The 20312-nt window shown below is 40.2% G+C and overlaps 1 protein-coding gene across 1 annotated transcript in view; it reads right to left on the bottom strand.

The window, feature by feature from the left end:
- NUP210 (nucleoporin 210) overlaps positions 1-20312 on the bottom strand; it is a 102031-nt gene that overhangs the window by 44499 nt on the left and 37220 nt on the right. The window contains exons 9-14 of the mRNA XM_063291824.1: positions 19421-19527; positions 12328-12468; positions 10583-10720; positions 6271-6426; positions 4596-4794; positions 3382-3527 (exon numbers count right to left, since the gene is read on the bottom strand). Of these exons, the coding sequence (XP_063147894.1) occupies positions 3382-3527; positions 4596-4794; positions 6271-6426; positions 10583-10720; positions 12328-12468; positions 19421-19527 (887 nt within the window). The remainder of the gene's footprint in view (positions 1-3381; positions 3528-4595; positions 4795-6270; positions 6427-10582; positions 10721-12327; positions 12469-19420; positions 19528-20312) is intronic.

Genomic DNA, 20312 nt, shown 5'->3' with positions numbered 1-20312 from the left:
ATCCCACCCAGTGGCTTCATATAGATGTTAAACAAGAGAGGAGACAGCACCAAGTCCTACAGCATACTACACAGCAGGGGCCACTGGGTGGACCTCTCCTCCCCTATCAAAACCAACTGGAACTGGCCCTGGAGGAAGGAAGAGAACCAACACAGTACAGTGCTGCCCAGCCCCAACTCCCGGAGCAGGTCCAGAAGGATACCACTGAAAGCTGCTAGGAGGTCAACCCACTTTATTTTCAGTAATGCAGATGCTCCACTTGAAGGATTAGAAGCAGAGGCTCCAGTTTGCTTCAGAGGGGCATTTTGATATCAGCTCAAAAAACAAACCATCCTCTGAAATATCTGCATATTCTGAACAAATTAGGAAGGCTGCACCTGTCACCAATATGTTCTTGGCTGCATGGAATTGCTCACTAACACAAATGCTCAGATACTTTTTGTGCATTCACAATTGTTTCATTTCAGAACTCTGCAGTACAATGCTTGTAATTCATGCAAGGGAAGATTTTCCCAAAATAATTAATGGATTTGATAACTTGCCTACAGAAAAGAGTCTCATGAGGAGAAATCACAACATCTGGATTGCATCTTGTTCCACCTTACTCTCTATATATTAAGGAAAGTGTTTGCTTACATTCACAGTAATATTTATTTTTTTATTTTTATTTTATTTATCCAATTTGTCCTCGCCCATTTCCTCCCTTCGGGGGACTCTGGGCTGTTATTGTTTTCTGATTCATTTTCTTTGAATAATTTCCACTCAAATTAATGGGAGTTATAGCCAGGCACATTTTTTCAGATGCTTTCAACATAGTACTTGGCTTAAATTTTCCTAGTCTTTCCTGTGACCAATATTCTAGACATATATAGTAAATAGCAACATATGACAATGAGCAACTTCATAAAATAAGTGGACAAATAGCCATAAAAGCAAGCAGTTGTTTCAAGTGGAATAACTTAAATTGCAGGACCAGACAACCAACTTGTCTTTGGTTCTGGTAACTTTCAATTATTAGAATAGTGAGCTTTTCTAATTGTTTTTAAATAGCATTAACACTTTAATATAGTTATGCACAAGAGACCAGAAGATGACTATGAACTTTTTTATAGTATATTAACATGCTAGAATATTAATTCCAGTTACACTAGGGTATTTAATTTCTAACCAGTCAGCACTTCTTGTCATATTTGTTGACTTCTAATCAGTCAATTAACCATACATGTTAACTGTGTGTGTACCTTTCAGTCAGTTTTTTACTCTGGTGACTGCCTGGACTAGTCCCTGCAATTTTCTTGGCAAGGTTTTTCAGAAATGGTTTGCCATTGCCCCCTTCCTATGGCTGAGAGAGAGTGACCGACCCAAGGGCACCCAGCTGGCTTTGTGCCTAAGTGGGACTAGAACTCACAGTCTCCTGGTTTCTAGCCTGGAACCTGTAACCACTACAGCAAACCAGCTCTTACTAGTTAACTACAAGTATTAATATTAAATTTACATTTGCAAATAATTAAAAATGTGACAAATAATTCAACCCACTTTGTGGAGATGGGAAAAAAAGGTGGTTAAGGATATACAGTATAGAAACTCCATGATAGAAAGGTACCAATTCAGAAATAGGGTTAATGATAACTTACTCTATGAGAAAATCTTCCTGAATGTGGAAAACTAGTAACTTTCTAATAGCTTAGTTTTCTTCCTAGAGCAAGAGCTGTTTCCAAGTTCAGCAGTTCTTCTGTGGGGGTTGCTTTACATGAACATGTCTGGGGGCTGTGGGGGTCTGGATGGGGAACAACAGGCTTCAGCTGAACCCTGGTAAGACCGCGTGGCTGTGGGTTAACGGTTCTTCCATATCTGGGACATTAACATCTCTGGTTCTGGATGGGGTTGCAGTGCCCCAGACAGGCCCCATGCATAATCTGGGGGTTCTCCTGGACTCACGGCTCCTGCTCGAAGAGCAGGTGGCAGCCGTGGCCAGGAGGGCCTTTGCGCAGCTACGTGCTGTGCACCAGTTACACCCTTGTTATCTCTGAGATAGACTGAATGCGCTCTACATGGGGCTATCCTTGAAAAGTATCCAGAAGCTTCAGCTGGTCCAGAATGCAGCCACGTGAGCTGTTTTTGGTGCCCCCAGAGGGGCACATGTAACACCACTGCTGCGCAAGCTGCATTGGGTACCAGTTTGCTTCCGGGTCCAATTCAAGGTGTTGGTCATCACCTTTAAAGCCCTACATGGCATGGGGCCAGGTTACCTGAGGGACCGCCTCTTCCCCATTACATCAGCCCGTCCCACCCGATCGTGCAGAGAGGGCATGCTGCAGACCCCGTCTGTAAGAGAATTCCATCTGGCGGGGTCCAGGAAGCGGGCCTTCTCCGCAGTAGCTCCCACCCTGTGGAACATGCTGCCCCCGGGGGTGAGATTGGCCCCATCGCTCCTGGCCTTTCAGAGGAGTCTGAAGACCTGGTTCTGCCGCCGCGCTTGGGGCAGAGAGGGGAATAGGTCTACATGGGGATGGCTGCTATAGACCACTCCTCCCACACTTGGACTGCTTTAGATTCTTTTGCCACTTGGACTTTTTTATTTTTTATTCTTATTTATATAATTTATTATTGTAATTTTATATTGTGGATTTTATTGTTGTTTTAATTGATTACTGTAAACCGCCCAGAGTCCCCCGATGGGAGGAGATGGGCAGGGACAAATTAGATAGATAGATAGATAGATAGATAGATAGATAGATAGATAGATAGATAGATAGATAGATAGATAGATAAACATCTGAATCTGCTCTTAGAACCAATGTTCTTTAGTATTCTTTAGTGAAGCTAGGGACAGTCAATGCTCTGGACCTCAGAGATCAATCTATAGAAGACTTCTAGTCTAATCATACAAAAAAAGTTTCATGTATGAAGGCTTTATTTTCATTTTAGATGTCACTACAATATTTATGAAAAGTTTATGTCAGTTCAAAAGATACATGCCTAAAAGTTGTGGTGTAATTTTTTAAAAATTATTTTCAGTGTTTTATTCTTTTACTATTTTTAATATATTAGGGTTTCTTAAACAATGTTATTGCTTATTTGGTTTGGGGTGGTGGTAGTTGATTTGTTGTGCTCTGTGCAGCCTTCTAGAGAAAGATAATGCAGAAATATAATGGAATAATAAATAAATAACCCCTGCAGTCTTTTAAGCACAAACTAGGGAGCATTCCAAATAGAAAATATCCAGGAATCTGAAATCAAGTTCATTTAATTCCAAGTGAAGTTCATTTAATTCCAAGTCGTTATGTTTGCCTAGTTCACTTGCTATCTTATATCAGTTCATATTGCATAATTGACATACATTTCAGAAAGACCAACTGATTTTTTAAACAATAGGCTTACTTTTATTGGTAGATAGGCTGCTATGGTGATACTGGCACTGAGGTGAATGTGATCACGTGTATAACTAACAACAACGGTTGAATACCCTTGGGTTTCAGCTTTAACTCTGATCCCACTGCAGTGTTCAGGAGTCGGGTTAAGTCTCCCTGTTAAGAAAATACAAACAGAGCATAAAAGTAAGTAATATTGATATTACACTTTTAAATGTTTACTTTTAAAACTTGCCCATGCCAATAAACACTACTACTGCAAATCAATGTACTAATAAACAAATAAACCCCAAAACAGCCAATTACAGCAGAATAAAGTTGAACATCTGTCAAAAAGGATACTGAGTTTGGTTTGTCTGGTAGCATTTCATCGTGGCTACAAACTGATCAAATCAAAAAGTAAATGAGAATATTCCAATGACAGATTAACGACAGGGTGCATATGAAGACTCCATATTGTCAAAAACATTTGGAGAATTGGTGTCATTGACTTTTCTTGGAAGCTTCCAGATAGGACTGTTGAAAGGCATCTTGAACAGAAAGAAACCCCTTCTATTATGCTGCCCCTCTGTGCCAACAAAATCTGCTCTGGGTGGCAGGGGGACCCCTGGAGCAGATTTTGGGAAGACACAGAGGCCTGCAGGAGGAATGAGAAGAGAAATTTCATTGTGCAAGTGCATAGGCACTCTGCCTCTAACCATTTTATTTGGCTCTAAAAAGATTTCTTGATGGTAAAATAAATGTTCAGAGTCTTTATTTCAGATTTTTTTTTTTAACCATATATAGTGGGATAGAGAAAACAAAAAAGTCTTCTGAGTAATTCCTGGACTGATATGACTTCCAATTTTATTTGGAAAAGTAACATTTGCCTAAATGTTTTCATAAATGTTAAGCTAATGATAGAATGACAAAGGATCAGCAACAAGACATGTAGAAGAAAGCTCAACCCAAGTCCTAAATGGACAAGTAGTATTTATTTAAAATGAGGAGAGGTATTTTATGAACTACTATAATAGAGAATCATTTTTGTTTTGGACACATCTTAGACAAATTTTATTCATCCCATTGGAGCATGCTTAATTATGAGACAAATTTATATAAAGTTATGATTCATATTAAACATGTAAAAGCATTTACTATTAAAGAGACATTAATATATCAGAAAGTGATTTTCTCATTTGTCCATTTGTTTAAAAATTTAAATTTAAATTTATTTTAAGTTACCTTGAAATGGACTAAACACACCATGGTTTTCAATGTTGACAACTAAATCAAAATGTGAGCAATCGCTTAGAGTGACTATGTCATTGGCTTCCTTATTCATTACACCAGTAATCCTCAGAGGCAAGTCCAGTATCTCACCCACATGTGCTTCAACTGGACAAGGCATGAATTCCATATTACTGGGTTCTATCACATAGATCTAGGAGACAAGAATAATGTCAGACACAAGGTCCAGACTGAGATGCAAACCCTGAATTGGAATTAAAAAAAAAACACAAAAGTAAACCCAAGCTAATTAAAAGGAAGTTCTTATTTAATTGCTTAAACATTAATGGCACATGCTCAGAGGTTGACTTATTTATTCGGAAGCAGCCCATTTCACATTGTCAATAATACTGCATTGCATTGGCTCTGATATCTCTATGGTGCCCATCTTCATTATCTTGCCTGCCTTCAAACCAAACACATCAGAAAGCTTTGGCTTCTAAAATAACCATGCAGCAAGCTTGGTTTGTTAATGGTAACTTACAACGGATTGTGAAGTGTGATCTATAGTGCATTTTCTGCAGCTTATGTATGAAATTGCTATCTGAAATAGAGGGGTAAACTGACACTTGGATTATGGGTTTGTATTTAATTTTTTATTATCAATAAAGAAAACATCACAGATGGATGGTAACATTTCATAACAACTGCTTGATCAAAGCTTTTCATTTGGCATGTCTAATTTCCAAAGCCATCTGCTTACTGCTTCAGGTTAAATTGTAGACCATATGGTATGGTGTTAAAATTGTAATCCTTGTGGAACTTATAGACTACTTGCATAATCTGATAATCAAGGTCAGTGGGCAGGTGCTTTGTTCAAGTAGAAAATGCAAAGTGTGAGCAATTTAAAATCTTAAACTGAAGATGTTAGTTTAATATAATATTTGTTCCTTATAAATTCAAGTGCACTCCTACTGCCATGTGCTCTGAATCCTGAATTTGAAAGTAGACTTTTAATTAAACACATCATTTCTGAACCTTCTGGAAGGAAGTCTCATTTGCCGAAAATTGTCATCTCCTACCAGATGCTTGATGTTGAGACCTTTGATAGCACCAATCATTTATTTGAAATCTAGAAGGGGGGAGGGGGAATGAATATACTATCTCAGTACTCACAAGGGACATGTGCAGTTAGCAGTCTGTTTGACAGGGGGATGTGTAGAAAGTGTGGCCTATGGATCAGTCATTACATACATCTGCAACTTCTGGATCTGAGACAGAGGTTTATAACGGACGTTATTTGGGAGAAGAGTAGATCATTGGTGGATTGTTCTTCTGCCCAAATAAGTTTTCAGGTAAGTCCATTTATATGCTTGGGCTTTGATTTGAATTCTTGGCCATGATATTTCATATCATATGCTCAAGCTTTTTTTTCTTAATTCTACCCTTGTTCTGAACAGTATGACATTTTGTATAAAATCTGCTTCTGAAATATTTTCATTTGCATGTAGTTTTAAAATACTTGGATTAGATTGAGGCTCATTACCATACATAAATACTTCATCTAGGAAATTAAACTTCCAAGGAAGATTAATCAGTTAGGAACTTCTCTGCTTCTTAGCCCCACAAGAAGCACTATAAGCCTTCTCTGTAGCTCCTGACACCTTCTTACAAAACAAGTGTTGTTTACCTTCATTTCCCCATGGTGTAATGGATTCTGAACATCTTTGGCATGAATGACACTGTCACCAATCTCATTCCCAGTTGTCATTACACCCTTAATTGTAACTGAAGCAACATTTTGCTGAGATGAAGACCAAGTAAAATTTCCACTTCCACCATAAGCCTAGGTTCATAAAAGAAAAGCAAATTAAAACATTAGCTTTATTAATGAGTTTTTTTATATATATTCCTGTTAGTTATTTAACTCAAATTAAAGAGAATACTTCAGGATAGAATTACCAGCCAGAAATTCACAAATGTACACTCCTTTCTGATAAAGCATCAGAACAACACACATCACTGCAATATAATCCCATTTTTCTTTTTATCAGAGGTTGTATCTGTTGATACATCTCTAAAACATCTCAGTACCTCTGGTTGCCCATTGTCTCCAAAAATGTTTGATAATCTGAGACTTCAGTGATTAATAGTGCCTATAGTCAGCATATTGTTTCCCAGGTCAGCACATAAGAGATCTAGGTGATAGGATTGCCACAATTTTTAGAACCCTGATTAATTTCCTTATACTGAAAGCTGGAGGCAGCCAACTGAATTATTTTGTCTCAGTGCAACTAACCTGTGTACTGCTGAAAGTTTTTCTTAATAATGGGAATTATTTGGAAGTATAAATGCCAAATGGGGGACGCGGCATAGAGAAAATTGATTTCTTCCTAACATGGTATCTTTATTTTTAACCTTAAGGGAAGGCCAGCTGCATATATGCATGGCTTTTGAAATTAGTCAGTCACTGATAACAATAAAGAGTAACTGCATTTACTGCAATTCCCACAAAGGCCTGAATAGTTCTGCACTGTAGTATCCTTACTATTTCCAAAGGTTTTGTACCATCAGGTCTAAGGCCTTTTAAAAAACTATCATTAAAGAAAAGCATTAGAAATTTTACTTTTTTTCAGTTTTTCTAGGCTGAAAAATAAAATGCAATTTGCTCCATTTTTATAGCCTATGAATACAGAAAGATGGATTTGCTTGCAGATTAAGCAGCAGGATAGCTCTTTCTGCTGCAGCTATCAGAGATCTTTACCATCTGCTTCAACTTTCTAGTTGCATAAAAATAGAGTCTGAAAGGTACCTAGTAGAATCAGCCTAGGTATCACACTGCCAATATTAATGTGATCAACATAATAATGGCAAATAATAAAATAATGTCTCCATATCCCCTGCTAGCATGTATTCCCCTCAGACGTCCTTCCTACCACTCCTTTCCAATACTCAACCTACTTCTTCCATGTGGAGTGCCATGTGTGTGGAAGGGCAGCACATGAAGACTGATCTGTCATGGAATTATTCTGAGCAACATTAAGTTATATAGAACAAAGCACAGTAAAAAGCCAAGTGTGCAATTTCCTTTTTAAAAATAAACTTTGTCCGTTCTTTTCCTGATTATATAATATGGCACATCCAAAGCAATAATGATGGTCAGAATTTCATTATTTGCAGGAAAATTGCATTTATCAGTTCTTTCAACAGACAATTTCTTCATCATAATGAATGAACTTGTTTCTAGCATTAGTGGCTGAAACAGGAATAAAATATGCTCTGTATTTTCAATTTACTTTGGAATAAATAAGAGGTCCACCTAGTCCAGCATTCTGTTCCCATGAGCAATGTTTCTCACAGATATTAAGAGGCTTAAAGTGCACCTCTTAGTAGACACTACTGACAGATTTCCTTGTGAGTTTGTCTAACTGTCATTCTCAGAACAATAGCCCACAGAGGCTAATAATAAAAATTTACATTACAACAATACAGTTACAGTAAACAATACTCTGCTCCTCCAAAGTCCTGCTGTGTTGCCTCATCATGGTGGTGGAGGGGAGGGTGTTCCTGGAAGGAATGTGTGAAGAACATCAGGAGTGTATGCTAAGAGTATATACTCCCAGCCAGCTGCCCAGCTAAAGCAAGCAGAAGCCTATATTGGGGAGCAGCAATATAGGAAGATGCTGGAGGCAAATGATCATTTTACTGGCAATGGCAAAGGCATCAATTCATACTGTGCGGGAGAAGGCAATGGTAAACCACTCCTGTATGTTTATCAAGAAAACCACATGGATAGAAAATATTAAATGATTAACAATATAGTGCTGGATGATGGTCCTCTCAGGTCAGATGACACTCAACAAGCTACTGAGGAAGAGTTGAGGATCTTTTGGAGTAACAGTGGTGTTTATGATGGGCTAGATTAAAGCCTTTGGAATATCTGGTTGCTGATGTTGCCATACAGGAAAAGAAAATCTGAAGCTGCAAAGAAAAAAATTAAACATGGAAGTAAGAAGTATGAACACTGGAAAGCTCAAAGATGAAATGAATCAACTGTATGTTGATATCTTAGGTATCATCGAATTGAAATGGACTGGGATTGGACACTTTCAGTCAGAAGATCACATCGTTTATTACTCAGGACATGAAAAACAAAGAAGGAACAGTGTTGCTTTTATAGTTAGGAAGGGCATAGCAAGAACAGTAGTTGGCTGCAATGCAATCAATGACGGAATAATATCTACTAATCTTTGTGGACAACCCTTTAATATGATGATCATTCAAGTCGGACTGTGGAACAGATCATGAACTGCTCATGTGCAAGTTCCTAGTTAAGCTAAAGAAGAAGAAAGCCAACCACTTTCCACTTGGTCTGATTGTGCATTACTTCCCCTTCCCTCTTATACTCCTGTGAAACTGAGTCATTTCCTCCTCCCCTCAGATTGTTTTGGATTTGAGTTGCATTTTTCACCTTGTTGTTCTGGGAACGGATCTGGTTTATCTCCATCAAGGTCATCTTCTCTACATCAACCCAGAGTTCTCACTCAAGGCTTAAATGACCAGGCTCAAATGACCAGGTTCAGACACATTATGTGGAAAACCTAGCTCTCTGGAGATGGCTTTAATGCTCGGAAATGGGAGGAAATAGAAGAGGATGACCAGCAGCAAGGTGGATGGACTCACCCATAATGGTGATGGATACACTGTTGGAAGACCTGAAGGACTAGGTTAGAGACAGATTATCATGGAGAATATCCATGTGGTCACTAAGAGCTGACTCCAACTTGATGGCACATAATCAAACAATCAATAAAAAATATAAAAACATCATAAGGTATCTGAAAATCATAAAGAACTGTGACATCCCAATGCAGAAAGGCAGAATTTAATTTTTCCTCCTAAAGGAATTGCCCTTGTACCTTGTTCATTCTTCCTATCTTTCCCCTAATTATTACCAATATAAAATTTATCTTTTTCACAGCAGCCACAATTAACAGCAGCTACAAGCCACAGTCAATTAGAAGAGCTGGTTGATATGAAAATGGCTATATTCCCATTAATGAACTTTATATATAACTCTGAAGTGCAAACTCTCAGCTGAGTGGATCTTCACTAAGGCTTTTCAAGAAGATGATTTAATGCAAGATGATTATGGAATTTTACTCAGAAATAAATGAAGCATTAGTTACTGGGGCTTATGCCCAGCTATTAATTATCAAGAACTACACAGTCTTATTCAAGATTACTTAATTTTTTAAAATCTTTAATTAGATAGACTGACTAGAAAAGAATCACCAACTTCTGTGTCAACCAACAGCTTGGCATTTTTTTCTAAGCATGTTTTACATAGGTATCTGTTTTGAAGAAAAGCATTTCAGTAAAAGGATGAATCTTTTTGTAAACAATTCAAAGACTTTCACAACTTTAATTGAGCTAACTTAAAAAAACACTCCTTGCATAACAGAACTTTCTTGAAGAAAAGCACTTCTATGAAAAGACCTTATGGAGAAACATGCAAAGTACAGAACAAAAGGTATGCTTGGAAGAATATATAAATAAAGCACAATGTTATAGCAATAGTGAAAAAAAAACCAGAATAAGTGATATATGTCAGTGCCAGGTTCTATGGTGATTCTTCTTTTTTTGGCGGTGAATATAGTTGTAGATTTAGAGAACCAACAAGTACTTAAATAAGCCACATTTGTTTTTTGTATCTGTCATTTGTTTTTATATTTTTGTCATTTTTATACTTGTCATTTCTATCAACATTTCTTATTTGCAACCATACATACTGTAAGTTTAAAAATATTTCTAAATTGTAAGATAAAATAAAATGTAGATTTTAGGAACACAGGTGGGAAACTACAACCAAGTAGTTACAAACTTCATTTTCCAATAGAAACAAGGTTACAGCCACCAAAGTTAATAACATATACTAGACCAGTAACGTATCCAATTGCTAAGCTTGCTGTATTCTACACTTAGATGGTTTCAAAACCTACCAGGATTCTGTACTGATAGGCTCCTGCTTTTGCCTGCCATGGAAAGGTCAAAATGCTTGGTTGAAGAACAATCGGAGCATAGATATCTACTTCTTGCTGGTTTTGTGCAGGAACAGAAAATGTGTGAACACCTCCATCCTAATAAAATAAACGTGCAATAAATAAATATTTTACTCCAGTGTTTTTTAAAACCTATTTTTATTGGGAAAGATGCAATATGCAGAGAAGTGTAGAGTTACTTCATATGCTTCCCCCTCCCCTCCCTACGCTGACCATGAACATTGACCTCCATTCATAAGAGGGTTCCACAAGTAGAACTCGATTCCTAGAAATTGCTTTCTCCTGTATGAACTTCTCTGTGTTCTTGGGGCATCAGGGCAGATACATCTTCAGAAATTCATGCCTATTAATTTATTAAATTGCAACTGGAGTCAAGGCATTCCTAGCTATGACATTCATATTATCTTTAACTTTTTTATGGCATTCTGCTTCAGCCAAGTAACTTTTAAAAACTTTCTCATACCTTTTAAAATGTTATCTGACTATGCTTTTATATGCTAGTATAATGTCATGATTGTACTATTTTATTATTTTGTTATGGTGCATTATAATCAAAGAGTATTATTGAATGGTGCATTTTAAAAAAATGCCAACATATGTTCAACTCTTTTGCAACATGTATTTGAGCCAATATATCTCTGAGCTGCACAGAATGGGAAGAAGAAAATATTGAATACTAAGACCATGTATTTATATTTAATTACTGAAGATAGGAAAAACCTTTTAAAGAATCATGATGATTCAACAGCTATCACTAAATAAAAATTGGCTAGATTACTATCTTTTAAAAATAATAAGTATTTCCTTAGGGTAATGGTTCATGCATGCTACCCCTTGAAACGCAAATTATTTTTTAACAAACTGACTAGGTTACTAGGTAAATATCAAGTCCCGAGGTGAATAATTGCTGGTATATTTGTTCTAAAAGTTATTCCTTCTGACCCCACTCACCTCTCCTAATTACTAAAAACAAAAAAATCAGGCAGGATCACCTTCAAAGTTAATTGCCATATATTGGTCCCAAATGTACAAATGAAACTGGCCAAGAATCTGACAGCAAAATTTCACCTTCAAACCATGTTGGAAACAGATTTTCCTGTTTGGAGTGAGGAGAATGCAATCCACCAGGAACTAACTTAATGGCAAATGTGCAAATACTAATTTGTACCCTAGTAATGTGCAACAAATTATTTATGCACACACATATGCACACACATAACAAATTAGAATTGTTTTTAATCTTCTGATTTTTTTTCCAGATTGCTAAAGGAATCACTCCAAAGATGACTATAGTATTAAATAAGGTATTTGCTACATGTTGGTGAAAGGCAGATGAAATGTGCTACCAAGACATGGAATTTTAATTTTGCACACTGACTTCTTTCTAAGTGTAATATCTAAATTGTGTCTCAGTATATAAAACTTATTCTTGTCTATCTGAAAGTCCTAATTTCAACAACTTCACTTCTTTATAATCCATTTAAAAATAAGTATTACATTACAAATTGTAATTCTAACAAAATTCATGAAATTTGTTTTCAGGTAAGAATGTTTTTGATTGAATTATATCATATTTTAAATTTCTATTAAAATAAAGTGGTTGAATGTGCTCTTAATTAGTTAATTAGCCTAATTATTAATTAGATAAGGTTCAAATACAAGCCACTTTTTAAAAAGCATCATACCTGATCTACAATGGATGTTAGTGTAGCGCTAAGAACAGTATGTCCTTCTTTTATTGCTTTTACGTAGTAATACGAACCATTCAGAGAGGACTGCACAACTTTGAAATATTCTTTTGACAAGTACATATCAATTCTGATGTTCTGAAATTAAAAAAATGAATGGTTACCAAATACATTTTGAATAAAAACATACCTTAATAAAATCACCATTAATCTAATCTGATGGTTCAAGAAAAATATGAATTCAGGGTTTTTTTTGTTTTAAAAAGCATTCAGTTGGAATCTACCTTTCTTTTTTGTCATTGGGTAGCTTGTCAAAATAAGTTGCATTATGTATGCCCCATTTCCATAATTCATTGAGGAAATCAAAAAGAAAGAAGAGATAGCTGTGCAAGTTTTGTTATTAATAGATCCATCCTGAGTTCTGGCAATTACTACTGTCATGTACTGATGGCGAGCTGGAAGGGGCCTCTATCCAGGGGGGAAAACGCATGCGTAGCACTGAGGAATTAAGCAGCCATTCAAAGAGACACAGATCAGACCCACCTTAACTTTGGGGGTTTATCTGTCTGGGTTTTTCCCACGCTTCTTCAGTCTGTTAGGATTCTGTTTTATGTACCAGTAATAAACACTAGAGACCTACTCCTCGTCTCAGCGTGATTCCTGACTGTTAGGACATCAATCCTAACAAACTCCTACTCCCATCGAAAGAGGGAGGAACAAAGAAAAATAAAGGAGAGACATTTGGAAAATGTCTTCGGAAAACCAGGAAATTCGGCAAGCCATCCAACAATTGGCAGCAGCCCTGCAACAACACCAACAACAAGTAGATCTCCAGTTCAACACATTACAAGCAGCCATGCTACAGCAGTTACAACAACCAGCTCCGATTAACCCACAACTGGTGCCAGCAGCAGCAGCTCCACCAGTAGTCTTGAGATCCCAGGGCAGTCTACCAGAGAAGTTTGGAGGAGAAGCAGGACAGTTGAGTACCTTTCTCACACAGTGCACAATGTTTTTCGACAGCAGACCAGCAGAGTTTCCCACAGACAGAACCAGAGTCACCTTCATTTTAAGTCTGCTGAAGGGCCCAGCAGCCAAATGGGCTATTATCCCATGGTGGAGAACAACCACCCAATTCTCAATGACTACCAGAATTTTCTGGCAGGGTTCCGAGCACACTTTGACAACCCGATCAGAGAGGTCACTGCCAGCCGGGAAATTCAGAAGCTCAAGCAAGGCAACAAGAGGGTGGGAATCTACATTGCTGATTTCAAGCTGTTAGCAGGAGATCTGGACTGGAATGAGAGTGCCTTGAAAGACCAATTCAAACAGGGGCTGGATGAAGAAATTAAGAATGAATTAGTGCGCCAGGGAACACCAGCTACCCTAGAAGCCTTATATCCGTTGTCTGTGGTCATAGATGCCAGGCTAGAAGAGCTCAGACAGATGCAGCCGGGGGGAGGCAGGGGCCTCAGGACCCTTCCAGGATTTCCAGCTCTCTCCACAGCATCTCCTTACTCAGGACCAGAGGAGCCGATGAAGATCGGGGCGAGCAGGAGGCTTATTTCCGAGGCTGAGAGACAGAGAAGGAGAGAGAGAGCCCTCTGTTTCTACTGCGGAGTCCAGGGGCACATGGTGAGAGCTTGCCCAGCGAGAAGCCAAGCAATTTCCGTAAGAGCCGCAGGGCAAGCAGCTGAAACAAGAGCCACCTCTGCATCTACTTCCAACCAGGGAAACTCCGTCGGTCTCCCTCCACAGAGCTCAGCAGGGAGACCATCAATCAATTAAGAAGGGCTCACTCCGAGGATTCCAGGCAATCCTTTTACTACTTACCAGTAATAATGCGCGTAAACCCAGAGCACCAGGTCAAGCTAGAGGCCCTTGTGGATTCTGGAGCTTCAACCAATTTTATTGATGTACAGACCGTACAAGACTTCAACATCCCAACCATAGAATTGCCACGTCCCATAGAAATGGAGACCATTGACGGCCAGCCCCTCAAGGCAGGACCAATTAGAAGGTTCACAGAACCTGTGCAACTAACAACGGGAGACCACATTGAGTGGATCCAACTTTATGTTACGGCATCACTTAATGTGCCTATAGTCCTGGGCACACCTTGGCTGAACATCCACAACCCATTGTTGAACTGGACTACGGGAGCAATCTCCTTCCCAGCTAAGGAATGCCAGCACAAGATTCAAGCCGCTCTCCTCTCTCCAGCAACCAACGCAGTCACGGAAGCAGGGGGGGTCCAGTTGCCAGCCAAGTATGCAGATTTCGCAGACATTTTCAGTGAACAAGAGGCCACAGCACTACCCCCCCATAGGGACTGTGATTGCACCATTGAGTTGATACCAGGAGCCAAGATTCCAGCAAGGAAACAATATCTCGTGTCCCCCAAAGAACTAGCCACCTTAAAGGATTACTTGGATTCTAATCTTCAAAAGGGGTTCATCCGACCATCTACTTCTCCAGCATCTGCTCCTACCTTCTTCGTACCAAAGAAGCCTGACCCGTTGGCACCGACAAACCAGGAGACACCCATGAGAGTGGTACACAATTTCAGTTCCCTCAATAAACTCACAAAAAAAGAAAATTATCCCTTGCCGATAATATCTGATCTGCTGGATCGTTTACAGAAAGCATGCATTTTTACTAGGTTGGACCTCAGGAATGCGTACAATCTGAACCGGATGAAAGAGGGACATGAATATCTGACTGCCTTCAACACCAGGTTTGGTAAATTTGAGTACCTTCTTTTGCCCTTTGGCTTGTCTAATGCAGGAGCCATATTTTCCCAATTTATGAATCAAATTTTCTCTGATTTACTAGATAAGTATCTGGTCATTTATCTAGATGACATATTAATTTTCTCTGAGGATGCTACAACTCATGTAACCCATGTACGTAATGTCTTACAAAGACTGAGAGAGAACAAGCTGTTCGCCAAGCTAGAGAAACGTGCCTTCGATTTAACTGAATTACATTTCCTGGGCTATAAAGTATCAACAGAAGGCATATCCATGGATCCTTCTAAGGTCCAGGCAATTCTCTCTTGGCAACCCCCCCGAAATGTGAAAGATGTACAAAGGTTCCTAGGGTTCTGCAATTTTTACAGGCGGTTCATAAAAAACTTTAGTGACAGGGCTAGACGCCTCACACAGCTTTTGAAGAAAGGATCAAAATTCATTTGGGGGGAGAGGGAGCAAGCAGCCTTCCAAGAATTCAAGCAACTCTTTGCATCCCAGCCGCTGTTAAAACACCCTGATCCCACGAAGCAATTCATAATGCATTCAGATGCTTCCAATATTGCCATTGGGGCGGTGTTATTGCAATATACAAACAAAACCGAGAATACATTGCTTCCTTGTGCCTTTTTTTCACGCATGCTCTCACCAGCAGAGAGAAACTATGATGTTTTTAACAAGGAGTTGCTGGCAATTAAAGCAGCATTCCAAGAGTGGAGGCACTGGCTAGAAGGTGCAGCCTTTCCTGTGAAAGTTTGCACTGATCACAAGAATGTACAGCTTCTACAAAACACCAGATCCCTCACCCCACGCCAAAGCAGATGGAGCCAGTTTTTCTCCCATTTCAATTTTGTTATTTATGTTCCCAGGGCGCAAAACTGCTTGGCAGATGCCCTGTCTCAATCCATTCAGGCAACCCCCGCCACTCACCAGGAGGTACAGGCTACTATATTACAACCTCACAACTTTGATCAGTCTATGAGGGGGAACCAAACAGAGATTTTAGCAGCAGGCAGACAAGCAGAGGACCTATTTACAAGAGTCAGAGCTCAGCAGCAACAAGACCCGTATGCCAGGGCCAGGATGGATGACCTCCAGAGGACCCGCAAGACACTGCCTCACCATTCAAAGTGGAGGCAAGAATCCTCTGGCATAGCGGGAGATTATACATTCCCCCCTCGAGGGAAGAAGTACTGAGACTTTGCCATGACCATCAAACGGCAGGCCACGGAGGTGTTTTCAAAACTCTTCATAGAGCTTTGAGAGACTACTGGTGGCCTAAGATGACTGCAGACATAAAGGGCTACGTGGCTTCTTGTCATACCTGTAGACGAGCCAAGCCTCTCCCAGGGAAGCCCACAGGACTCTTGCAACCCCTACCCATCCCCAGTCAGCCTTGGGATACAATCTCCATGGATTTCATCACGGATTTACCCCCAGTCCAGGGGCTGACTTCCATACTAGTGGTGGTGGACCTTTTCACAAAAATGGCGCATTTTATTCCGTGCAAGGGCCTCCCATTTGCGCGAGCCACAGCGCAGTTGTTCATGGACCATGTTTTTAGGTGTAGAGGCATGGTAAATCACTTGGTGAGTGACAGAGGCCCTCAGTTCACTTCCAGGTTCTGGAGGGCGCTTTTCCAGTCATTAGGGGTCCAGATCCACCTATCATCATCGCATCATCCGGCTAGTAACAGACAAGCTGAGAAAATTAACCAATGGTTACAGCAGTATCTCAAGTGTTACACCACTTATCAGCAAGACAATTGGCCAGCCCTGCTCCCCATGGCAGAATTTACTTCTAACAACTCTGTGCAATCCTCGACCAAGATGTCCCCTTTCCAGGCACTCTACGGGGTTAACCCTCGGGTGTTGCCCACCTCTTCCCAGCAGGGAGCTGTTCCAGCCGCGGCTGATTTTCTTAAAGAGCAACAAGCCGCACAGGAGTTGTTAAAGGAGCAGCTGAACAGGGCAAAGAGTGCTTACAAGAGAGCTGCAGATGCTCACAGACAAGAGGGGCCAGCGATTGCGGTAGGAGACAAAGTGTGGCTCTCTACCAAGTTTTTGACCTCTACCAGGCCCTCCAAGAAGTTGGAGTCTAAGTTTGTGGGCCCTTTCACTGTAGTACAGCAGATAAATCCAGTGGCTTATCGCTTAAAGCTGCCAGCATCCATGAAAATCCATCCAGTCTTTCACAGAGCCTTGCTAGCCAAAGACCCTCCCCCAAGTACCTTGCGATTGCAAATACCCCCCCTCCAGTAATTGTGGAGGGGGAGGAAGAATACGAAGTCGAGGAAATTCTGGACTGTATGAGGAGGGGAAGGGGCATCCAATATTTCATACACTGGAAAGGGTACCCTGAGGAAGAGCGCACGTGGGAGAATGCCAGAGATGTACATGCTCCAGCACTGGTTCATCGATTCCATCAGCTTTTCCCTCACAAACCCAAGCCTTGCACTCTATCAGAGATTCCTCACTTGGCTGAGCAAGCAGAGGAATCCCAAGCAGAGGAGTTTGTAAGTTTGTAGTTTCCACCCCCGCCTGAAGCCTTGACACCAGTAACAGAGGGGGAGGGGGAACCGCAGCCCTCCACCTCGGGCTTGCATTTCCCGGGGGTGGGGGGGACGACTCTTCTAATTATCTAGCTATTTTCCAGCAGCAGCCACCTGGGCCAGAAGAGTTATCAGACCTGGGAAGCAGCACTGATTCGTCCTTAGAGGAGTTTTCCTTTGAAGACTTTCCATCATTGCCCAGTTCCCATGGGAACTTAGAAGGAGACATAGACTCTTATCAATCCTCTGGAAGGGAGGGGGCTGAAATGGAATGTGAATCTGGAGGGGAGGGTGATGTCATGAGTACTGATGGCAAGCAGGAGGGGGCCTCTATCTAGGGGGTAAAACACATGTGTAGTACTGAGGAATTAAGCAGCCATTCAAAGAGACACAGATCAGACCTGCCTTAACTTTTGGGGTTTATCTGTCTGGGTTTTTCCCACGCTTCTTCAGTTTGTTAGGATTCTGTTTAATGTAGCAGTAATAAACACCAGAGACCTACTCCTCATCTCAGCATGATTTCTGACTGTTAGGACAACTACGTTGTTTTTTTAATGTGCTTGCAATTCAATCTTTTTATGATCTGCTCTAGAATCTTCCCAAGTATTGATGTCGATTGACTACTGATTCCCCCTTTGGAAGACTGGACAATATTTTCCCTCCTCCAGTCATCCATGCTCTAAGGCAGGGGTCCCCAATCCCTGGGCTGCAGACCAGTACTGGTCTGTGGCCTGTTAGGAACTGGGCTGCACAGCAGGAGGTGAGTGGTGGGCGAGCTAGCGAATTTACAGCCTGAGTGTTTACAGCCACTTCCCATCACTCACATTACTGCCTGAGCTCTGCCTCCTGTCAGAGAAAGCAAGCCCATTGGATGCTATCTCCAAACGGCACCAAGAAAAAAGAATAAAAGGTCAGGAAAAAGAGGAAGCGCTTGAATCATCCCAAAACCATCCCCCCACCGGTCTGTGGAATTGTCTTCCACGAAACCGGTCCCTGGTGCCAAAAAGGTTGGGAACTGCTGCTCTAACGTTTCTCAAAGACAATGAGAAACTGGAGAAAATATCACAAGCAAAGTGAAAATGTGGCAAAGGTACTGCCATTTTGACAACTATAATAAAACAAAACTCTTCAGATCTCAGTGAAAGCTAATCAACTGCTTTGATGTTCAGTATCAGGTCATGCTGCCTCAGCCATACTTTATAATGACCATCCCATAAACTGCTCTCAAACACTAAGAAATCCAAACTTACAAGACAAATTTCTTTGTTGTAAGAAGTTTGTGCCCTAGTTTTCTTTAAAGATGTTTCATTAGTATTTCACTTTCAATACACATATGCATAAGCTGTGGTTGTCAATTCAAAACAAAAGAACTATAAAACCACCACTACCATCTCGAACATTAATAAGCAGGAATAAACTTCAGTATGTTATTTCTGCGTAAAAGATGTGGACTTCTGCTTTTCAACAGAGGGTCTATTCTCTTAATTTTCCTCGACAATTTTGGTTTCATAGAAGAGTGTCAGACTGCTGTTAAAATGCAGAAGGCTAAAAAAAAACCATAGCAACCATAACTTACGAGCAAAGGGATAGCTTCAAAGTGGGGATTGAAAGTAGCAAATCGTTTTTCATCTTTGGGCTAGACACCTGTTTCTTTGTTCATGTGGAATCTATGTTCTGTCTTCAGTCTAATCCTAATAGTGCTCCTGATTGAAATCCCTCTTGTCACCTTCACATCAAATATATAATTGATGTGATTTTTGAGAAAAATGCTTCTTTATGTTTCACTTACCTCAGATAAATGCACCTTATTGCTTGATTTATCATACACTTGAACAGTGATTTCATAGAACCTCTCAGTTTCCAGCACCCATCTCTCACCAGGATGAATTGAAAATCCTGCACAGCAAAAGCACTGAAAGTCATACAGTTATGGAATACATACCTGATCAAAACACATCAGAGTGGCATTAAGTGAGATTCTATATAAACTGTTCCATAAAAAGAAAATATTTAAAAGATCTTACTATTCAGCAGAAACTTATTTTCTTCCAAATTAAAAAAGCAGTAATTGTCTATTTGATTCAGTAATCACATATACATTCAGTAATCACATATAAAGGTGGTTGCACAGCAGCTTCAAAGAACTCTGTAAGAAGCTGATTGAATGGACCCTTTCCAGTCAGGATTTAGGCCCAGGTATGGAACCAAGACAGCACTGACTATACTCTTGGATAATCTCTAGCAGGAGCAGAACAGTATGGTGCATCTGTCTTTGCTCTTCTGGACCTTTCATCAGCCTTTGATACCTTCGATCATGGTATCCTTCTGGATTGGCATCAAGGGTTGGGTATGGGCAGCACCATTTTGTGCTGTTTCTCCTCCTTCCTCTGGGGCTGGTTCCAGCAGGTGTTGATAAGGGGAGGTCCAGCCCACCACCCCTACTTTGTACAAGGCTCGGTGCTGTCTCCTCTCCTGTTAACATCTACATGAAGCTGCTGGGTGAGGTCATCCATTGGTTCAGGGTGAGGTATCATCAGTATGGAGCTGATACCTGCTTATATATGTTCACCCCAGGCCATCCAAGTGATGCTGTGGAGGTCCTGTCTCAGTGTCTGGAGGCTTTGGGGCTTTGGATGAGGAACAACAGGCTTCAACTCAACCCTAGTAAGACTGAGTGGCTT

Source organism: Candoia aspera, chromosome 2, assembly GCF_035149785.1.
Source record: "Candoia aspera isolate rCanAsp1 chromosome 2, rCanAsp1.hap2, whole genome shotgun sequence".
NCBI classification, from domain to species: Eukaryota; Metazoa; Chordata; class Lepidosauria; order Squamata; family Boidae; genus Candoia; species Candoia aspera.
The sequence above is the reverse complement of the archived record's forward strand: the minus strand, read 5'-3'. Positions and strand labels throughout refer to the sequence as shown.